The following is an 18,686-nucleotide window of genomic DNA, read 5'->3' as shown; positions in this document are numbered from 1 at the left end:
GGGAACCTGCGATTCAGGCGTATGCGCATCTCCCAACCCGATCCGCCAGAAGATGTGTGGCTCGCGATGGGAGAATTGCCCCCCGACCCCCCCACACACCACCCCCCACCCCCACCCCCCACCCTGTCGCCGATTACGAAATTCCTGATCTCTCCACATTGATGAGACGCTGTTGGTTCCACCTCAGAACTCCCTCAAGTAAGGCACTCGGAAGTTTTCATTGTTTAAACCACCCTGGATCTGATGTAGAAGACACCCAACTTTTGGTACACATCTGGGAAGCAAGGGGTGGCTGGCATAGCAGCCAGTTTGCGTCGTTACGTTACCGTCCAGAGACCCCTATCTTTTCTGGGGTGCAAGAGACAGTGGGGGCAATTCTCCCATCGCGACCCACAAATTTTCTGATGGATAGGGTCGGGAGATGCGTATGTCGGCCATTTCACAGGACTGTCCCAGAGCTGGACAGTCCCAGAACAGTCCTCTTCTGCACTGTGGGGATGTATGATTCTATGACCCTTGTGGTGGGTGGCGAGTGCGCTGTACTTTAAATTAATTAATTAGCTGTAAAGACATCGCACATGGTGAGGAAATGACAGGTGATATAGAATTATTAGTTTGTTCTTTCTGTGGTATTTTGAGTGTAAAGGAAGGTTTGGCTGATATTTATTCTAATACTGTCTACTCACAGGTTTTTGGAGTTTTTGATTAATGCTGTCCATGCTGTATTTTCCTATTCTTTTGTAGAAGCCATGGTTTTATGATACGTGGGAGGTGTGGGTAGGATATCCCAAACAGGTGAGTTTACTTTAACTACTGAACTGTTCATTGTGTGGTTTCTGCCCATTTTCATATCCTTGTGTTGGTAATTGTCAGCTTCCCTCTCAGTGCAGTTGGTGTTGAAAGTGTTTGTGAAACTTCTCTCTCAGGGTGGAGAGTGACTTGCTTTGACTCTGGTTTGATGGGTTTTTGAGGTGGTGGATCAGTCCAATGACTGATCTACAGATTCTGTCACATATGGGACAACTGGTTCTGGAAGTGTGGGGTAGAAGGATTGTTCGGATGTTTGCTCCCTCTGATGCCTCAACTTTGTGTTTATACGCTCCCAAAGTCCTGCCATGTATCCCCTGCCCTCCCAAATGAAGCTTCTCCATTCTGAACCCTCTCCATTGTGTTCAGTTACGAGCCAGGATTTCCCACCAGTCGGCAAGAGAAATTTGATCTCTTCAGGAAAGCATTTCGCTGTCTTCCTGGGAGTGTCCAGCCACAAAAGTGTTCCTAGTGGGACAGTTGTTTTAGGAACCTGACATACAAGTGATATGTGCTGCCCGGTGGAGCTGGTTTTGAGGTTAGCACCTCAATGCTGGTCTTGCTGCTTTGGAAGAGGCTGGTGTTGTTGGACTGCCTTGAGGCAGTAGACTCTGGACTGATCTACAACTGTCAGCAGTTCTACATCACTGACTATTTCTCAGACACTGTGACCCAGACATTGCTGAGAAACTCTGAACTCTGCTTAGCAATAATGTACACATCTGTTTGGGGCTCTGTGTTCCCCAGAATATTAGTGTGTCCTGAGGTAGCTGGAGTAGCAGCTTCAGATATATTGACCTGAATGTAAAGGAGAGAATCCTCTTCCTAATCCCACATTAAAACCTTCTGGGCTATTACTCACCGCATGCCCCCCCCAAAAACCCCATTGCTACTTTTTATACCAATCGCATCCCCATTACAGTCACAAATCTCTCTCTCATCATGGTCTCTGCTGTCCTAGATCATTGCCAATTGATATCCTTCCCCCTGACTATTGTTCCTGCTACCCTTAATGGTCACCCCTCACCAATGAAGGATTTAGTTGAGGGTTACTGGGGTCACAGTGACCCAGTTGTCTTGTCCCCTTTGCCAGTGAGCTGCCTGGAATCACACATTGGGTCCACAACGTGCTGGTTGAAGGAGGCTGGAGTCCAGAGCCCAATATCAGATGTACCATAGGCAGTGTTCCGGTAGGGGTCATTTCCTTCACCATGTGGTGCCGACTGCACTGTTTTCTGTGTCATTGTGTGTGGGAGAACTATTCTCAATTTCTAATTAATAGCCTGCGTGAAAAACAATCTGTATAATTTCCTTTCTCATTCTTCTTCTAATTGTCCTTAGTCTGTATCCTGGTTACTAACTCACCAAAAAAATTCACACTCTTTACTACCTCAGAACCTTCCATATGTTTGCAGGTTAAAATTTAGCCTTACTTCATAACGACAACTTTTTAATTCTTGATTATTCTGCAAATCATCGTTATATGATTCTCCTAACTGCCTGAGTTACTGCTCCAGTACTGAGGGAGTGCAACATTGTCGGCAGTGTCCTCCTCTGAATGAAATGTTTAACTGAGGCCTTGTTGCTCCCTCCCATTTGGATATAGACAATCTCAGGATATAAATTAGACCATTTGTCTTTCTCATGCCATCCCATCATCCTTTGTGCCAGATCTTGATAGACAACTGGTAAGACCGCATGCCCACTGCCCCCGAGTGGCATCTCTCTCCCTCTCCTTCTTTCTCTCTCTCTGCTCCCACCACCCCTTACTCTCTGCCCCCATACCCCTTGTTCTCTGCCCTCACCACCCCTTGCTCTCTGCCTCCCCCACCCCTTGCTCTCTGCCTCCCCCACCCCTTGCTCTCTGCCTCCCCCACCCCTTGCTCTCTGCCTCCCCCACCCCTTGCTCTCTGCCCCCCCCCACCCCTTGCTCTCTGTCCCCCCACCCCTTGCTCTCTGCCTCCCCCACCCCTTACTCTTTGCCCTCCCCACCCCTTACTCTCTGCCCTCCCCACCCCTTGTTCTCTGCCCTCACCACCCCTTGCTCTCTGCACCCCCCCACCCCTTGATCTCTGCCCTCCCCACCCCTTGCTCTCTGCACCCCCCCACCCCTTGATCTCTGCCCTCCCCACCCCTTGCTCTCTGCCCTCCCCACCCCTTGCTCTCTGCCTCCCCCACCCCTTGCTCTCTGCACCCCCCCCCACCCCTTGCTCTCTGCACCCCCCCCCCCCCCCCACCCCTTGCTCCCTGCCCCCCCCACCCCTTGCTCTTTAATTTAAAGATGGAGATCCATGGCCACCGTGTTCCTGGCAAAATGAACCTTTCGATTTCCCTTTCTCTGGTGTAATTGACATGTTTGCAAATTCACGTTGCTCTAGCTTGCTGCCAAACCATAGAGATGTCGGGTAACTGTGATGTGATTGGGAGCTCTGTCCAGGCAGGAATGCTGTGGGAGTGGGTGGATTGCCTATTCTGTCTTCTGACGACACACTGACCCCAGTGGAGAGTAACCTTGTGTGAAACTAGCATTGTGGCCAATCCTTTCAGCCTAAAGCAGCCAGGGTTGGTTCAGATTAGCCTGCTGATTCTAATGTGAGAGTACAGTCAGTGGGCTTTGTGTTGTGAGGATGTTTCATTCTGTCTGCTCCAAATCACTGATTGATGTGGAACTGGGGGGGGAGCTTTGGAAGCTGTGGTTGTGTCTGAACCTGGTGAGAGGGATTGTCCACGCTGTACAAGGGTCAGTTAAATATAACACACAGCAGCTTCCAAAATGTTAACCCATTAGCCTTGTGATTATTTTCCACACTTGTTTGTGGCACTTTAAATCTGGATTTAAATTTGTGGCAACTGAGCTGCCTCCCACACCCCATCCCCCCACCCCGTGTTTAACTTCACACCACCTAGAAAATTCTCTGGTCTTTCCTTTTTCAGTCCAAAATGAATAAGCTCACACCTCCTTAGATTGAAATCCATTTAGTCCATTCACCCAGCCTATCAATATCCCTTTGTAATTTCATGCCACCATTTACACTGTCCACAATGCTGCCTAACTTTGTGTCATCATCAAATCTGCACAGTGGAACAGTGGTTAGCGCTGCTGCCTCACAGTGCCAGGACCTGGGTTCAATTCTTGGCTTGGGTCACTGTCTGTGCAGGGTTTGCACATTCTCCCTGTATCTGCGTGCATTTCCTCTGTGTGCTGCACTTTCTTCCCACAGTCCAAAGATGTGCAGATTAGGTGAATTAGCCATGCTAAATTGCCTCTTAGTGTCAGGGGGATTAGGAGGGTAAATGTGTGGGATTACGGGGATGGGACCTGAGTGAGGTTGTTGTCGGTGCAGACTTTATGGGCCAAATGGCCTTCTTCGGCACTGTTGATTCTATCTGTCTATCTAATTATATATATTCCATTATCCAAGTCATTAATAAATGTGAATAATTGAGGCCCTTCACTCCCACGTCCCTTGCAATCTGTCCCCCTCCAGAACCTACCATCAAATCCTCTTTTTCAGAGTCACCCCATCCACATTTACACTCTGTGTTTCTTTGCCAATCACATGACGATTGGCACCATTGGAATCAAAATCTGGCTGAATATAGATTAAAATACCATGGGTCTACTCCTTAGCTGCTACATCTCCTGAGTGTGATCTTAACCTTCTTCCTTCAATGTTGTTTGCTTAAAAACAAAGCAGAAAATGCCTAGTTTATAGTGAGCTGTTAATATTGAACATGTTGTTACACAGTCCGAGGAATGGTGCTGGATTGACGAGTGTCTTTATTCTCCTCACAGACGCTGTTACCATCCCAATATTGGTATTATATCAGCGAGTTGAGTTTCTATTGGTCACTATTATTCAGTATTGCGTCAGATGTAAAAAGAAAGGTAAGATTTTTTGAATCATTACCATGGGTTCATTGTGATATCCAGATTTTGTTTATCGACACAAAGATGTTCAGGCTGGGGTTGAATTGGAAGTTTCAAAACTAAGATTGATTTACATTAAGCGTTTTAAGGATCAATGAAGCAATTGTGTATATGGAGTTCAGATACAGAATGACAGTACAGGCTCAAGGGGCTGAGTGGCCTCCACTGATGAAGAAACATTGGAGCCAGGGTGACATACAAGACGGTGATGCCATTTCTGAGAGCACGGCATCATCATTCAGCTGCCTCGTGATGCTTCATTACGTGAGGCTGAAGCCAATGACCAGGGCGGAGTGCGTTACTCTGAACAACACTGACTGATAGAGGCAGTCTGAGAGCTTCTATTCCCAGTATTGATGTAACTGGGTCAATGTAACAAGCCAGTCATCAGCAGCTTCAACCTGTGACCTGTCCTCAGAACCAACTCCATGGCTGATCCTCCAACTCAGCTCTTCACTGGATTTCACAAAAGAGCAACAATATTTCTTTAAACATCATTCCCTTAAACAACATCACTTTAAACAACAACCCTTAGAACAGCGCTCCAATAAACATTATCACTTTATGGCCAACATAATTAAGGACCCACATCCTGGACATTCTTCCACTTTCTTCCGTCAGGAAAAGGTCTGAGGTCACGTACCAACCAAGTCAAGAACAGCTTCTTCCCTGCTATCATCAGACTTTTGAAAGGACCTTCTTTGCATTAAGTTGATCTTTCTCTACACCCTAGCTATGACTGTAATGCTACCTTCTGTGCTCTCTCATTTCCTTCTCTATGAATGGTAGGCTTTGTCTATATAGCGCACAAGAAACAATACTTTTCACGTATATTGATACATGTGACAATAATAAATCAAATGAATTTATTTATTTTAAACAGCATCTTTTTAAACAGTGTCTCTTTAAAATATTGGCCCTCTAACCAGCACCTTACTAAATGATTTCCATTCCAATCTAGGTCATCTATTACTCTCTGTCTCTTCATCCAAGCCATTAATATAGTTTACAAACAGTTGAGACCTAGGCTCTAATCCTTGCAGCACTCCACAAGTCACACCTGCTAACTTCCTTAAGCACCATTTTTTCCTACTCTCTGCATCCTGTCTGTTAACTAATCCTCTATCCATACTACTAGAATGAACTGTTTCTTCCTACTGTCTGCTTTCTGTCTGCTAACCAATTCCCAGTCCAATCCCACGTGCTCTGATTTTGTTTACTAATCTTTTGTGTGGGACCTTCGCATCAATCTTCTGAAAATCTGAATTCAACAATCCAACAATACCTTTCACTGTATTCCACTACATGTAACAATAATCAAGCAAATCAAATATATTACCCCCCGAGGTATCTTGCTTATGAATCTTTTATGCAGCCCTTATTGAGTGCCTTTTGGAAATCTAAGTATACTATAACTTCTGGTTCCCTTTTATCTACCCTACCAGTTACATCTTCAAAAAACTCTAAATTTGTTGAGCACAATTTCCCAATCATATTGACTCTGTCTAATCATACTATGATTTTCAGAGTGTATTGTTAAGATATCCCTACTAATAGAGTCTAACATTTTCCCAATAGCTGTCAGGCTAACTGGCCTATAGTTTGCTTTTTTCTCTCTCCTTCCTCCAATAATGTTGTTACATTTATTAATTTCTAATCCACTGGGACCATTCCAGAACCAAGGGAATCAGTGCATCCACTAACTCTGCAGCCATCTCCTTTAGGACCTTAGGATGTAGGTCATCAGGTCCTGGGGATTTGTCAGCTTTTAGTTCCTTAAGTTGCTCTGATATCTTTTTTTGTTGATATTAATTACTTTTAAGTTCTACATTTTTATTATCTATTGGTTACCCTACTTCTGATATATAATTTACAGCTTTTGGTATGAAGACTGACAAATATTTTGTGTCCATGACATCTCTTGGGACAATGGCCCAGTTGTAGTGATGGATATCAGGATTTAAAACCCTTGCTCCCAACATCCAGAAGCCCCCTCAGAGTCCCTCTCTGCCCTTTATACTCCCCATCATATTCCATGCCACCTCATACCGCCTACAACCCACTTTCGCTACCACTACCACATATCGTCCATAGTTACTCACCCAGTATCCATTATGGACAGACCTCAGAAGCCTTGTAATAGCAATGGGATGATTTTGAGTTAGACATTAAAAGAATCTAATATTGCTGTCACTTACACACACTTCATCCTAAGTTAAAAGCTCTAGATCCGTAGATCCAATAAAAAACTTTAAAACCCAAAATTGGTCATTCAGTTGGAAAAACAAACATCCGTTTAATAACCACCTCAAAAACCACAAATCCATTAATAACCTAGCAAAACTATCAAACTTTGCACACAACCCCTGACTGAGATAAGTGGGTCTACGGCTTCTGAAACTCAGCCAAGCATTCATTATGGGCTCAGCTCAGTGGGGCCTTTTGAAATTGAAAGAACAGTTGTCCTTTTCTATTTCAAACCAAATGGCTTGTCAATCAAAGCATTCCAGGAGGTGGCTGTTTTCTTTCGATTACTTAAAACTGGGGTTCCCTTGAGTCACAACTCCTCTCAGGTGCTGTGAACCACATATACTTTCAGAAGGTGCCAGATTCCCTAGAAAATTGCAGCATGGTTGTTAGGGCATTTAAATTGGCTACCACCGCAATGGACCCAGCAAAGGCAGGAGCTGTGTGCAGACTCTGCCTGCACTCTTATCCACACTTTCTGAAACCAGAATGGGGGTAAGAATCCTGGAATTGGGTTCCGCCCACCGTTTTTGAAGGGCTGTTGTGTTGGCTCCAGACCTAAGCCTCAGTTTTCTGCCCTACGTGGATTTGGACTGTGAGATTTCCACTTTACTCTGTGTACTCTCAGATACGATGATGTTTACTGGGTCATGGCTGATTGTGCGATATTTCTGGCACATTCACACAAATTAACTTTTACTTTTAATTATTTGATTAGGATTTCAAAGAACAAATAATTCATCACTTAGCGACTATCATCCTGCTAAGCTTCTCCTGGTGTGCTAACTATATCCGTGTGGGAACGCTGGTGATGGTTGTACACGACTCCTCTGACATCATACTGGAGGTAGGTGAATTTTCACAGATGTAAATATCAGTTCTGTGTTTTGCTTGTCCACTGAGATATTTGGAGTCATTCTTATCACAGGCTGCCTGACCATTTCTATCAGTTTGATTTGACTTGTTGCTGAGTACAATGGAGAAGGGTGTCAGCTGGTGGGAAATGGGTCACTGACTGTCCTTCTGCCATTCTGACCCCCCTGCCTGAAAGTAGCTTCAACCCCTCTAGTCTCCCTGTTAACAGGATGGGAGAGCTTGTCAGTGGCAGGGTTGGCGGTGCGAGGGTTGGCGGAGGGTGGGTTTTATGTTGGGGTTTATTCAGATGATTGGGCTTCCCACTGGTTCTGTTTAACATCAGGCTCTGATTGATGTTTTGCCTCTTGCTCATCCAGATCCAGATTGGGAGGTGGCTGTTTGCTGCTGGATAGGGAACAGGGCACATTCCAGATTGGGGATCTGGGATAAGCTGGAGGAGGAGGAATCATGGATAGGGTGGTGGCTCTAGAAATCAGGATTTGATGGTAGGTTCTGGAGGGGAATGGATCGCAAGGGGATGTGGGAGTGAATGGCTTCAATTATTCACATTTCTTAGTGACTTGGATAATGGCATCTCTGATGCCTTATATCCAGATTTATTGATAACACAGAATTAGGTGGCTTTGTGGACAGTGTAGATGGTAGCATGAAAATACAAAGGGATATTGATCAGTTGGGTGAATGGGCTAAACTGTGGCAGATGGATTTCAATCTAAGCAAGTGTGAGGTTATCCATTTTGGACTGTAAAAGGAAAGACCAGAGAACTTTCTAGATGGTGTGAAGTTAAATACAGTGAATGTCCAAAGAGACTTGGGGTTCAGGTGTGTAGATATTTAAAATGCCACAAGAGGCCTGGAGTATAAGGACACATGCTGCAGCTATACTGAACCCTGGTTAGACTCCACATGGAGTTACTGTGAGTTTTCACAAGTCTAAAAAGAGGATGCGAGGAGCTAAGGTAAATGTTAACTCTTTAGATGACGATAGTGGTGAAATATTAATGGGGAACACAGAGATACGAAGGCACTGAACCAATATTTTGCCTCTGTCTTAATGGTAGAGAATAATGAAGATTTTCTAAAACCTGTATTTAATGCAGACGAACATGGTGCAATATTCATCAGTAGGGAGAATGTATTGAATAAACTAATGGGATTAAAGGCATATAGATCTTCGGGATCTGATGAACTGTACCCTACGGTATTAAAGGAGGTGGCAGCAGAGATAGTGGATTCATTAGTTGTGATATTTCAAAATTCCTTGGATTCTGGAAAGGTCCCGGTGGATTGGAAACACGCTAATGTGACGCCCCTATTCAAAAAAGAGAAGCAAAAAGTAGGATATATAGGCCGGTCAGCTTGGCCTCCCTGGCGAGAAGTTGCTGGAATCCATCATTAAGGAGATGACTGAGCATTTGGAAAGACAAAACTCAATCCACCATTGTCAGTGTTTTATAAAGGGAAAGTCATGCTTGACAAACTTGCTTGAGTTCTTTGAGGACAAAACCAGTAAGGTGGATAATGGGGAACCTGTGGATGAGATATATCTAGACTTCCAGAAGGCATTTGATAAGGTTCCCCAGAAAAGACTGATCCAGAGGGTGAGATCTCAGGGCATGAGAGTTAGAGACCAAGATTGGATTGAAGATTAGCTGACTGACAGAAAACAGAGGGTCAGGATATATGGCTGCTCCTGTGGCTGGTGAATTATAAGAAGTCTCACAACACCAGGTTAAAGTCCCAACAGGTTTATTTGGTAGCATAAGCCACTAGCTTTCGGAGCACTGCTCCTTCATCAGGTTAGTGGGATTTCAGTTCACAAACAGGGCATATAAAGACACAAACTCAATTTACAAAATAATGGTTGGAATGTGAGTCTTTACAGGTAATCAAGACTTAAAATTACAGACAATGTGAGTGGAGAGAGGGTTAAGCACAGGTTAAAGAGATGTGTATTGTCTCCAGCCAGGATAGTTAGTGAGATTTTGCAAGCCCAGGCAAGTCATGGAGATTATAGATAGTGTGACATGAACCCAAGATCCCGGTTAAGGCCATCCTCGTGTGCAGAACTTGGCTATCAGTCTCTGCTCAGCGACTCTGCATTGTGTGTTGTGAAGGCCGCCTTGGAGAATGCTTACCCGAAGATCAGAGGCTGAATGCTGAAGTGTTCCCCAACAGGAAGAGAACATTCTTCCCTGGTGATTGTCGAGTGGTTTTCATTCATCCATTGTCATAGTGTCTGTGTGGTCTCCCCAGTGTACCATGCCTTGGGACATCCTTTCCTGCAGCGTATCAGGTAGACAACGTTGGCCGAGTTGCAAAAGTGTGTACCGTGTACCTGATGGATGGTGTTCTCACATGAGAACAGAATATCGCACTCAACTCATCGATCGACAGTTCCGACGTGCCACAGCAAAACACCGCACTGACCTCCTCAGAAGACAAACACGGGACACGGTGGACAGAATATCCTTCATTGTCCAGTACTTTCCCGCAGCAGAGAGGCTACGATATCTTCTCTGGATTCTTCTACATGTCATTGATGAAGACGAACATCTTGCCAAGGCCATTCCCACATCCGCACTTCTTGCCTTCAAACAACCGCACAACCTCAAACAGACCATTGTCCGCAGCAAACTACCCAGCCTTCAGGAGAACAGTGACCACGACACCACACAACCCTGCCACAGTAACCCTGGATCATCGACACGGATGCCATCATCACACGTGAGAACACCATCCACCAGGTACACGGTACATACTCTTGCAACTCGACCAACGTTGTCTACCTGATACGCTGCAGGAAAGGATGTCCCGAGGCATGGTACATTGGGGAGACCATGCAGGCGCTACGACAACAGTTGAATGAACATCGCTCGACAATCACCAGGCAAGATTGTTCTCTTCCTGTTGGCGAACACTTCAGCAGTCACGGGCATTCAGCCTCTGACCTTCGGGTAAGCATTCTCCAAGGCGGCCTTCACGACAAACGACAGCGCAGAGTCACTGAGCAGAGACTGATAGCCAAGTTCCACACACATGAGGACGGTCTCAACCGGGATCTTGGATTCATGTCACACTATCTGTAACCCCCTCGACTTGCCTGGATTTGCAAAATCTCACTAACTGTCCTGTCTGGAGACAATACACATCTCTTTAACCTGTGCTTAAAGCTCTCTCCACTCACATTGTCTGTACCTTTAAGACTTGATTACCTGTAAAGACTCACATTCCAACCATTATTTTGTAAATTGAGTTTGTGTCTTTATATGACCTGTTTGTGAACTGAAATCCCACTCACCTGATAAAGGAGCAGCGCTCTGAAAGCTAGTGGCTTGTGCTACCAAATAAACTGTTGGATTTTAACCTGGTGTCGTGAGACTTCTTACTATGTTTACCCCAGTCCAACACTGGCATCTCCACATCATGGTGAATTGTAACCAGCAGGATGCTACAGGGGTCAGTCCTTGGACCTCAACTGTTTACAATCTATATAAACAATCTTCAAGCAGAGACAGAGTGTAACATAACAAAATTTGTGGATCATCCTAAAATAGGTTGAAAAGCAGGAAGAGGGGATAAAGATTTTGCAGATGGATTTAGATAGGCTGGGAGAATGGGCCAAAATCTGGCAGATGGAGTTTAATGTGGAGAAGTGTGAGGTTATCCACTTTGGCCAAAAAAAATCAAATGGCAAATTATTACTTAAATGGAAAGCAGATTCAAAATGTGTCCGGGCAGAGGGATCTCGCTGCTCGCCTTCGCTCTGTCCACTCACTGCCCACCCCATGCCTTCGCTCTGTCCACTCACTACCCACTCCGTGCCTTTGCTCTGTCCAGTCACTGCCCACCCCTGTGTCCTCGCTGTGTCTGGTCACTGTCCACCCCATGTCCTCACTCTGTCCAGCCACTGTCCACCCCATGTCCTCACTCTGTCCAGTCACTGTCCACCCCGTGTCCTCGCTCTGTCCAGCCACTGTCCACCCCATGTCCTCACTCTGTCCAGTCACTGTCCACCCTGTGTCCTCGCTCTGTCCAGTCACTGTCCACCCCGTGCCCTCACTCTGTCCAGTCACTGTCCACCCCATGTCCTCACTCTGTCCAGTCACTGTCTACCCTGTGCCCTCACTCTGTCCAGCCACTGTCCACCCCATGTCCTCACTCTGTCCAGTCACTGTCCACCCCGTGTCCTCGCTCTGTCCAGTCACTGTCCACCCTGTGTCCTCACTCTGTCCAGTCACTGTCCACCCCGTGCCCTCACTCTGTCCAGTTACTGCCCACCCCGTGTCCTCGCTGTGTCCAGTCACTGTCCACCCCATGCCCTCGCTGTGTCCAGTCACTGCCCAACATGTGCCCTTGCTCTGTCCAGTCACTGTCCACCCCGTGCCCTCACTGTGTCCAGTCACTGTCCACCCCATGCCCTCGCTGTGTCCAGTCACTGCCCAACATGTGCCCTTGCTCTGTCCAGTCACTGTCCACCCCGTGCCCTCGCTCTGTCCAGTCACTGTCCACTCCGTGCCTTCGCTGTGTCCAGTCACTGCCCACCCCATATCCTCGCTGTGTCCAGTCACTGTCCACCCTGTGCCCTCGCTGTGTCCAGTCACTGTCCACCCCGTGCCCTCGCTCTGTCCAGTCACTGTCCACCCCGTGCCCTCGCTCTGTCCAGTCACTGTCCACCCCGTGCCCTCGCTCTGTCCAGTCACTGTCCACCCCGTGCCCTCGCTCTGTCCAGTCACTGTCCACCCCGTGCCCTCGCTGTGTCCAGTCACTGTCCACCCCGTGCCCTCGCTCTGTCCAGTCACTGTCCACCCTGTGCCCTCGCTCTGTCCAGTCACTGTCCACCCCGTGCCCTCGCTCTGTCCATTCACTGTCCACCCCGTGTCCTCGCTCTGTCCAGTCACTGTCCACCCCGTGTCCTCGCTCTGTCCAGTCACTGTCCACCCCGTGCCCTCGCTGTGTCCAGTCACTGTCCACCCCATACCCTCGCTGTGTCCAGTCACTGTCCACCCCGTGCCCTCGCTGTGTCCAGTCACTGCCCACCCCATATCCTCGCTGTGTCCAGTCACTGTCCACCCCGTGCCCTCGCTCTGTCCAGTCACTGTCCACTCCGTGCCTTCGCTGTGTCCAGTCACTGCCCACCCCGTATCCTCGCTGTGTCCAGTCACTGTCCACCCCGTGTCCTCGCTCTGTCCAGTCACTGTCCACCCCGTGCCCTCGCTCTGTCCAGTCACTGTCCACCCCGTGCCCTCGCTCTGTCCAGTCACTGTCCACCCCGTGCCCTCGCTCTGTCCAGTCACTGTCCACCCCGTGCCCTCGCTCTGTCCAGTCACTGTCCACCCCGTGTCCTCGCTCTGTCCAGTCACTGTCCACCCCGTGCCCTCGCTGTGTCCAGTCATTGTCCACCCCGTGCCCTCGCTGTGTCCAGTCACTGTCCACCCCGTGCCCTCGCTCTGTCCAGTCACTGTCCACTCCGTGCCTTCGCTGTGTCCAGTCACTGCCCACCCCGTATCCTCGCTGTGTCCAGTCACTGTCCACCCCGTGCCCTCGCTCTGTCCAGTCACTGTCCACCCCGTGCCCTCGCTCTGTCCAGTCACTGTCCACCCCGTGCCCTCGCTCTGTCCAGTCACTGTCCACCCCGTGCCCTCGCTGTGTCCAGTCACTGTCCACCCCGTGCCCTCGCTCTGTCCAGTCACTGTCCACCCCGTGCCCTCGCTCTGTCCAGTCACTGTCCACCCCGTGCCCTCGCTCTGTCCAGTCACTGTCCACCCCGTGTCCTCGCTCTGTCCAGTCACTGTCCACCCCGTGCCCTCGCTGTGTCCAGTCATTGTCCACCCCGTGCCCTCGCTGTGTCCAGTCACTGTCCACCCCGTGCCCTCGCTCTGTCCAGTCACTGTCCACTCCGTGCCTTCGCTGTGTCCAGTCACTGCCCACCCCGTATCCTCGCTGTGTCCAGTCACTGTCCACCCCGTGCCCTCGCTCTGTCCAGTCACTGTCCACCCCGTGCCCTCGCTCTGTCCAGTCACTGTCCACCCCGTGCCCTCGCTCTGTCCAGTCACTGTCCACCCCGTGCCCTCGCTGTGTCCAGTCACTGTCCACCCCGTGCCCTCGCTCTGTCCAGTCACTGTCCACCCTGTGCCCTCGCTCTGTCCAGTCACTGTCCACCCCGTGTCCTCGCTCTGTCCAGTCACTGTCCACCCCGTGCCCTCGCTGTGTCCAGTCACTGTCCACCCCATACCCTCGCTGTGTCCAGTCACTGTCCACCCCGTGCCCTCGCTGTGTCCAGTCACTGTCCACCCCGTGCCCTCGCTGTGTCCAGTCACTGTCCACCCCGTGCCCTCGCTGTGTCCAGTCACTGCCCACCCCATACCCTCGCTGTGTCCAGTCACTGTCCACCCCGTGCCCTCGCTGTGTCCAGTCACTGTCCACCCCGTGCCCTCGCTCTGTCCAGTCACTGTCCACCCCGTGCCCTCGCTGTGTCCAGTCACTGTCCACCCCGTGCCCTCGCTCTGTCCAGTCACTGTCCACCCCGTGCCCTCGCTGTGTCCAGTCACTGTCCACCCCGTGCCCTCGCTCTGTCCAGTCACTGTCCACCCCGTGCCCTCGCTGTGTCCAGTCACTGTCCACCCCGTGCCCTCGCTCTGTCCAGTCACTGTCCACCCCGTGCCCTCGCTCTGTCCAGTCACTGTCCACCCCGTGCCCTCGCTGTGTCCATTCACTGTCCACCCCGTGCCCTCGCTCTGTCCAGTCACTGTCCACCCCGTGCCCTCGCTCTGTCCAGTCACTGTCCACCCCGTGCCCTCGCTGTGTCCAGTCACTGTCCACCCCGTGCCCTCGCTGTGTCCAGTCACTGTCCACCCCGTGCCCTCGCTGTGTCCAGTCACTGTCCACCCCGTGCCCTCGCTGTGTCCAGTCACTGCCCACCCCATATCCTCACTGTGTCCAGTCACTGTCCACCCCGTGCCCTCGCTGTGTCCAGTCACTGTCCACCCCATGCCCTCGCTCTGTCCAGTCACTGTCCACCCCGTGTCCTCGCTCTGTCCAGTCACTGTCCACCCCGTGCCCTCGCTCTGTCCAGTCACTGTCCACCCCGTGCCCTCGCTGTGTCCAGTCACTGTCCACCCCGTGCCCTCGCTCTGTCCAGTCACTGTCCACCCCGTGCCCTCGCTCTGTCCAGTCACTGTCCACCCCGTGCCCTCGCTGTGTCCAGTCACTGTCCACCCCGTGCCCTCGCTCTGTCCAGTCACTGTCCACCCCGTGCCCTCGCTCTGTCCAGTCACTGTCCACCCCATGTCCTCGCTCTGTCCAGTCACTGTCCACCCCGTGCCCTCGCTCTGTCCAGTCACTGTCTACCCCGTGCCCTCGCTGTGTCCAGTCACTGTCCACCCCGTGTCCTCGCTCTGTCCAGTCACTGTCCACCCCGTGCCCTCGCTGTGTCCAGTCACTGTCCACCCCATACCCTCGCTGTGTCCAGTCACTGTCCACCCTGTGCCCTCGCTCTGTCCAGTCACTGTCCACCCCATACCCTCGCTGTGTCCAGTCACTGTCCACCCCGTGCCCTCGCTGTGTCCAGTCACTGCCCACCCCGTGCCCTCGCTGTGTCCAGTCACTGTCCACCCCATACCCTCGCTGTGTCCAGTCACTGTCCACCCTGTGCCCTCACTCTGTCCAGTCACTGTCCACCCCATACCCTCGCTGTGTCCAGTCACTGTCCACCCTGTGCCCTCGCTCTGTCCAGTCACTGCCCACCCCGTGCCCTCGCTGTGTCCAGTCACTGTCCACCCCGTGCCCTCACTGTGTCCAGTCACTGTCCACCTTGTGCCCTCGCTGTGTCCAGTCACTGTCCACCCCGTGCCCTCACTGTGTCCAGTCACTGTCCACCTTGTGCCCTCGCTGTGTCCAGTCACTGTCCACCCCGTGACCTCGCTCTGTCCAGTCATTACCCACTCCGTGCCTTTGCTCTGTCCAGTCACTACCCACTCCGTGCCTTCGCTCTGTCCAGTCACTGCCCACCCCTGTGTCCTCGCTGTGTCCAGTCACTGTCCACCCCGTGCCCTCACTGTGTCTGGTCACTGTCCACCCCATGCCCTCACTCTGTCCAGTCACTGTCCACCCCCTGCCCTCGCTGTGTCTGGTCACTGTCCACCCCATGCCCTCACCCTGTCCAGTCACTGTCCACCCCGTGCCCTCGCTCTGTCCAGTCACTGTCCACCCCGTGTCCTCGCTCTGTCCAGTCACTGTCCACCCCGTGTCCTCGCTCTGTCCAGTCACTGTCCACCCCGTGCCCTCGCTCTGTCCAGTCACTGTCCACCCCGTGTCCTCGCTCTGTCCAGTCACTGTCCACCCCATACCCTCGCTGTGTCCAGTCACTGTCCACCCCGTGTCCTCGCTCTGTCCAGTCACTGTCCACCCCGTGCCCTCGCTGTATCCAGTCACTGTCCACCCCGTGCCCTCGCTCTGTCCAGTCACTGTCCACCCCGTGCCCTCGCTGTATCCAGTCACTGTCCACCCCGTGCCCTCGCTCTGTCCAGTCACTGTCCACCCCGTGCCCTCGCTGTATCCAGTCACTGTCCACCCCGTGTCCTCGCTCTGTCCAGTCACTGTCCACCCCATACCCTCGCTGTGTCCAGTCACTGTCCACCCCGTGCCCTTGCTCTCTCCAATCACTGCCCACCCTGTGCCCTCGCTGTATCCAGTCACTGTCCACCCTTTGCCCTCACTCTGTCCACTCACTGCCCACCCCATGCCCTCGCTGTGCCCATTCACTGCCCACGCCAGACCCTCATTCAGTGAGGGGGGTCACTGATTACTGACAGGGAATAGTGGACTGAAGAAGGTTGTAGCTGTTAGCCTGGAGCAGACACACTGTTCACATTAACAGCCTGGTGGACAGTCAGAGGCAGATTCACATTTGAACTGTTGGGTGTAGAATTTCCCATTATTTGAATCCAGAGAGATATTATTGGAGTGGAGCAAACAGCCAGGCTAAAAGCAGCAGGAATCTCAGATGTGTTACACATAATCAGACTTGCCCCACCTGCCTACCCGTCCCTGCCCCCATCGTAATTCATTCTAATGGCCACATCCCGAGGTGTAAAAAAAACCCCCAGAATTTACAGATAAATGAAATTGTTTCGGGTGTTTTATTGGGATTTTTAACTTACCTTTATCAAGGCGAGATTTAAATTTCTGTTTCCAGGACTGATTATCTATGACATTGACATGAAGCAGATGTATGGGAGTGGTGCTGAAATTTTACTTTCCTAGAACATTACAGCGCAGAACAGGCCCTTTGGCCCACGATGTTGCGCCGACCAGTTAAAAAGCAATGACCCTCTAACCTAAACCAAACCCTTTCCATCCATAAACCTATCCACGGATCTCTTAAACGCCCCCAAACTAGGCGCATTTACAACTGCAGCAGGCAGGGCATTCCAATCCCTCACCACCCTCTGGGTAAAGAACCTACCCCTGACATCCGTCCTATAACTACCACCCCTTAATTTAAAGCTATGCCCCCTCGTGCTAGCTTTCTCCATCCGGGGAAAAAGGCTATCACTGTCCACCCTATCTAAACCTCTAATCATCTTATATGTTTCAATAAGGTCCCCTCTTAGCCGCCTTCTTTCTAACGAAAACAACCTCAAATCCCTCAGTCTCTCCTCATAGGACCTCCCCTCCATACCAGGCAACATCCTGGTAAACCTCCTCTGCACCCTCTCCAAAGCCTCCACATCCTTCCTATAATGTGGGGACCAGAACTGCACACAATACTCCAAGTGCGGCCGCACCAGAGTCTTGTACAGTTGCAACATGACGCTGCGGCTCCTAAATTCAATCCTTCTACCAATAAACGCCAAAACACCGTATGCCTTCCTAACAACCTTATCTACTTGATTCCCAACTTTCAGGGATCTATGTATACATACACCTAGATCCCTCTGTTCGTCCACACTGAAAGCTGACAGACGCACAGGTCGAGTCCTGTGATTTCCTCGGTTAAGCAGGCTGTACAGTCCGAGTACAAAAACCCAGCAAAATCTACCGGAAATCAGAAGTGAAAATGCTCAGTTCACTGAGCAGACCAGGGTGAAAAGCTGTGGCGATAATGGCCTCAATATAACCCCCTCCCCCATGCACCCCCATGATGGGATGGGTGGGAGACAGATAATAGCCTCAATGTAATTACCCTCCTCCCTGTGATTGGTGAGAGAGAGTCAGGGAAGGGGAGTTTAAAAAATAAAATATGCAGAAGGCAACTGGCCGAACACTCGCCTCCCCCGCTCCCCCTGTTATCAAATAATAAAGAATGCCAGATTGTGCCACTGTACTGAGGCAAGGTGTTTCTTTACCTATTTAAATTGGACTCCTTCGGTGCAATTGAAAGGCTGATTTGTTACACAGGTTTTCCCAGGAGTAGGATAACTTAGCTGGTGAGCGTGCATTGGCCATGCTAAATTCTCCCTCAGCGTCCAAACAGATTGTGGCGACTAGGGGATTTTCACAGTAACTTCATTGCAGTGTGAATGTAAGCCTACTTGTGACTAATAAATAAATAAACTTTTAACTTTAACTAAAGGTGAAAGGGAGAGAAGTAGAAGTCCAAACTCGTGTCCTTCAAAGAAGCCGCCACCACCCTGTGAATGTCGGAGGCTGTGTTTCAGTTGGTGACTCCTGACCTGAACAGGTGGAATTTGCAGCTTAGCAGAGTTCCACAGGTTGATTGCAGCTGTTCAGATTGTGTACAGTTTAAACAGTGGATCAAAAGCTAACCTCAGGTTAGCCAGTGAATTTGCACTTGCACACTGCAATCCACTCTTTATTTTTT

The 18,686-nt window shown here is 50.2% G+C and overlaps 1 protein-coding gene across 2 annotated transcripts in view; it reads left to right on the top strand.

The window, feature by feature from the left end:
- Positions 1 to 18,686, top strand: part of cers3a (ceramide synthase 3a) — a 108,860-nt gene that overhangs the window by 57,521 nt on the left and 32,653 nt on the right. For both annotated transcript variants that reach the window (XM_080214484.1, XM_080214485.1), the window contains exons 6-8: positions 745 to 795; positions 4,604 to 4,696; positions 7,704 to 7,832. In XM_080214484.1, coding sequence (XP_080070610.1) covers positions 745 to 795; positions 4,604 to 4,696; positions 7,704 to 7,832 — 273 coding nt within the window. The remainder of the gene's footprint in view (positions 1 to 744; positions 796 to 4,603; positions 4,697 to 7,703; positions 7,833 to 18,686) is intronic.

The sequence above is a fragment of the Carcharhinus amblyrhynchos genome, chromosome 28 (genome assembly GCF_965287045.1).
Source record: "Carcharhinus amblyrhynchos chromosome 28, sCarAmb.v2.hapA, whole genome shotgun sequence".
NCBI lineage: Eukaryota > Metazoa > Chordata > Chondrichthyes > Carcharhiniformes > Carcharhinidae > Carcharhinus > Carcharhinus amblyrhynchos.
The sequence above is the reverse complement of the archived record's forward strand: the minus strand, read 5'-3'. Positions and strand labels throughout refer to the sequence as shown.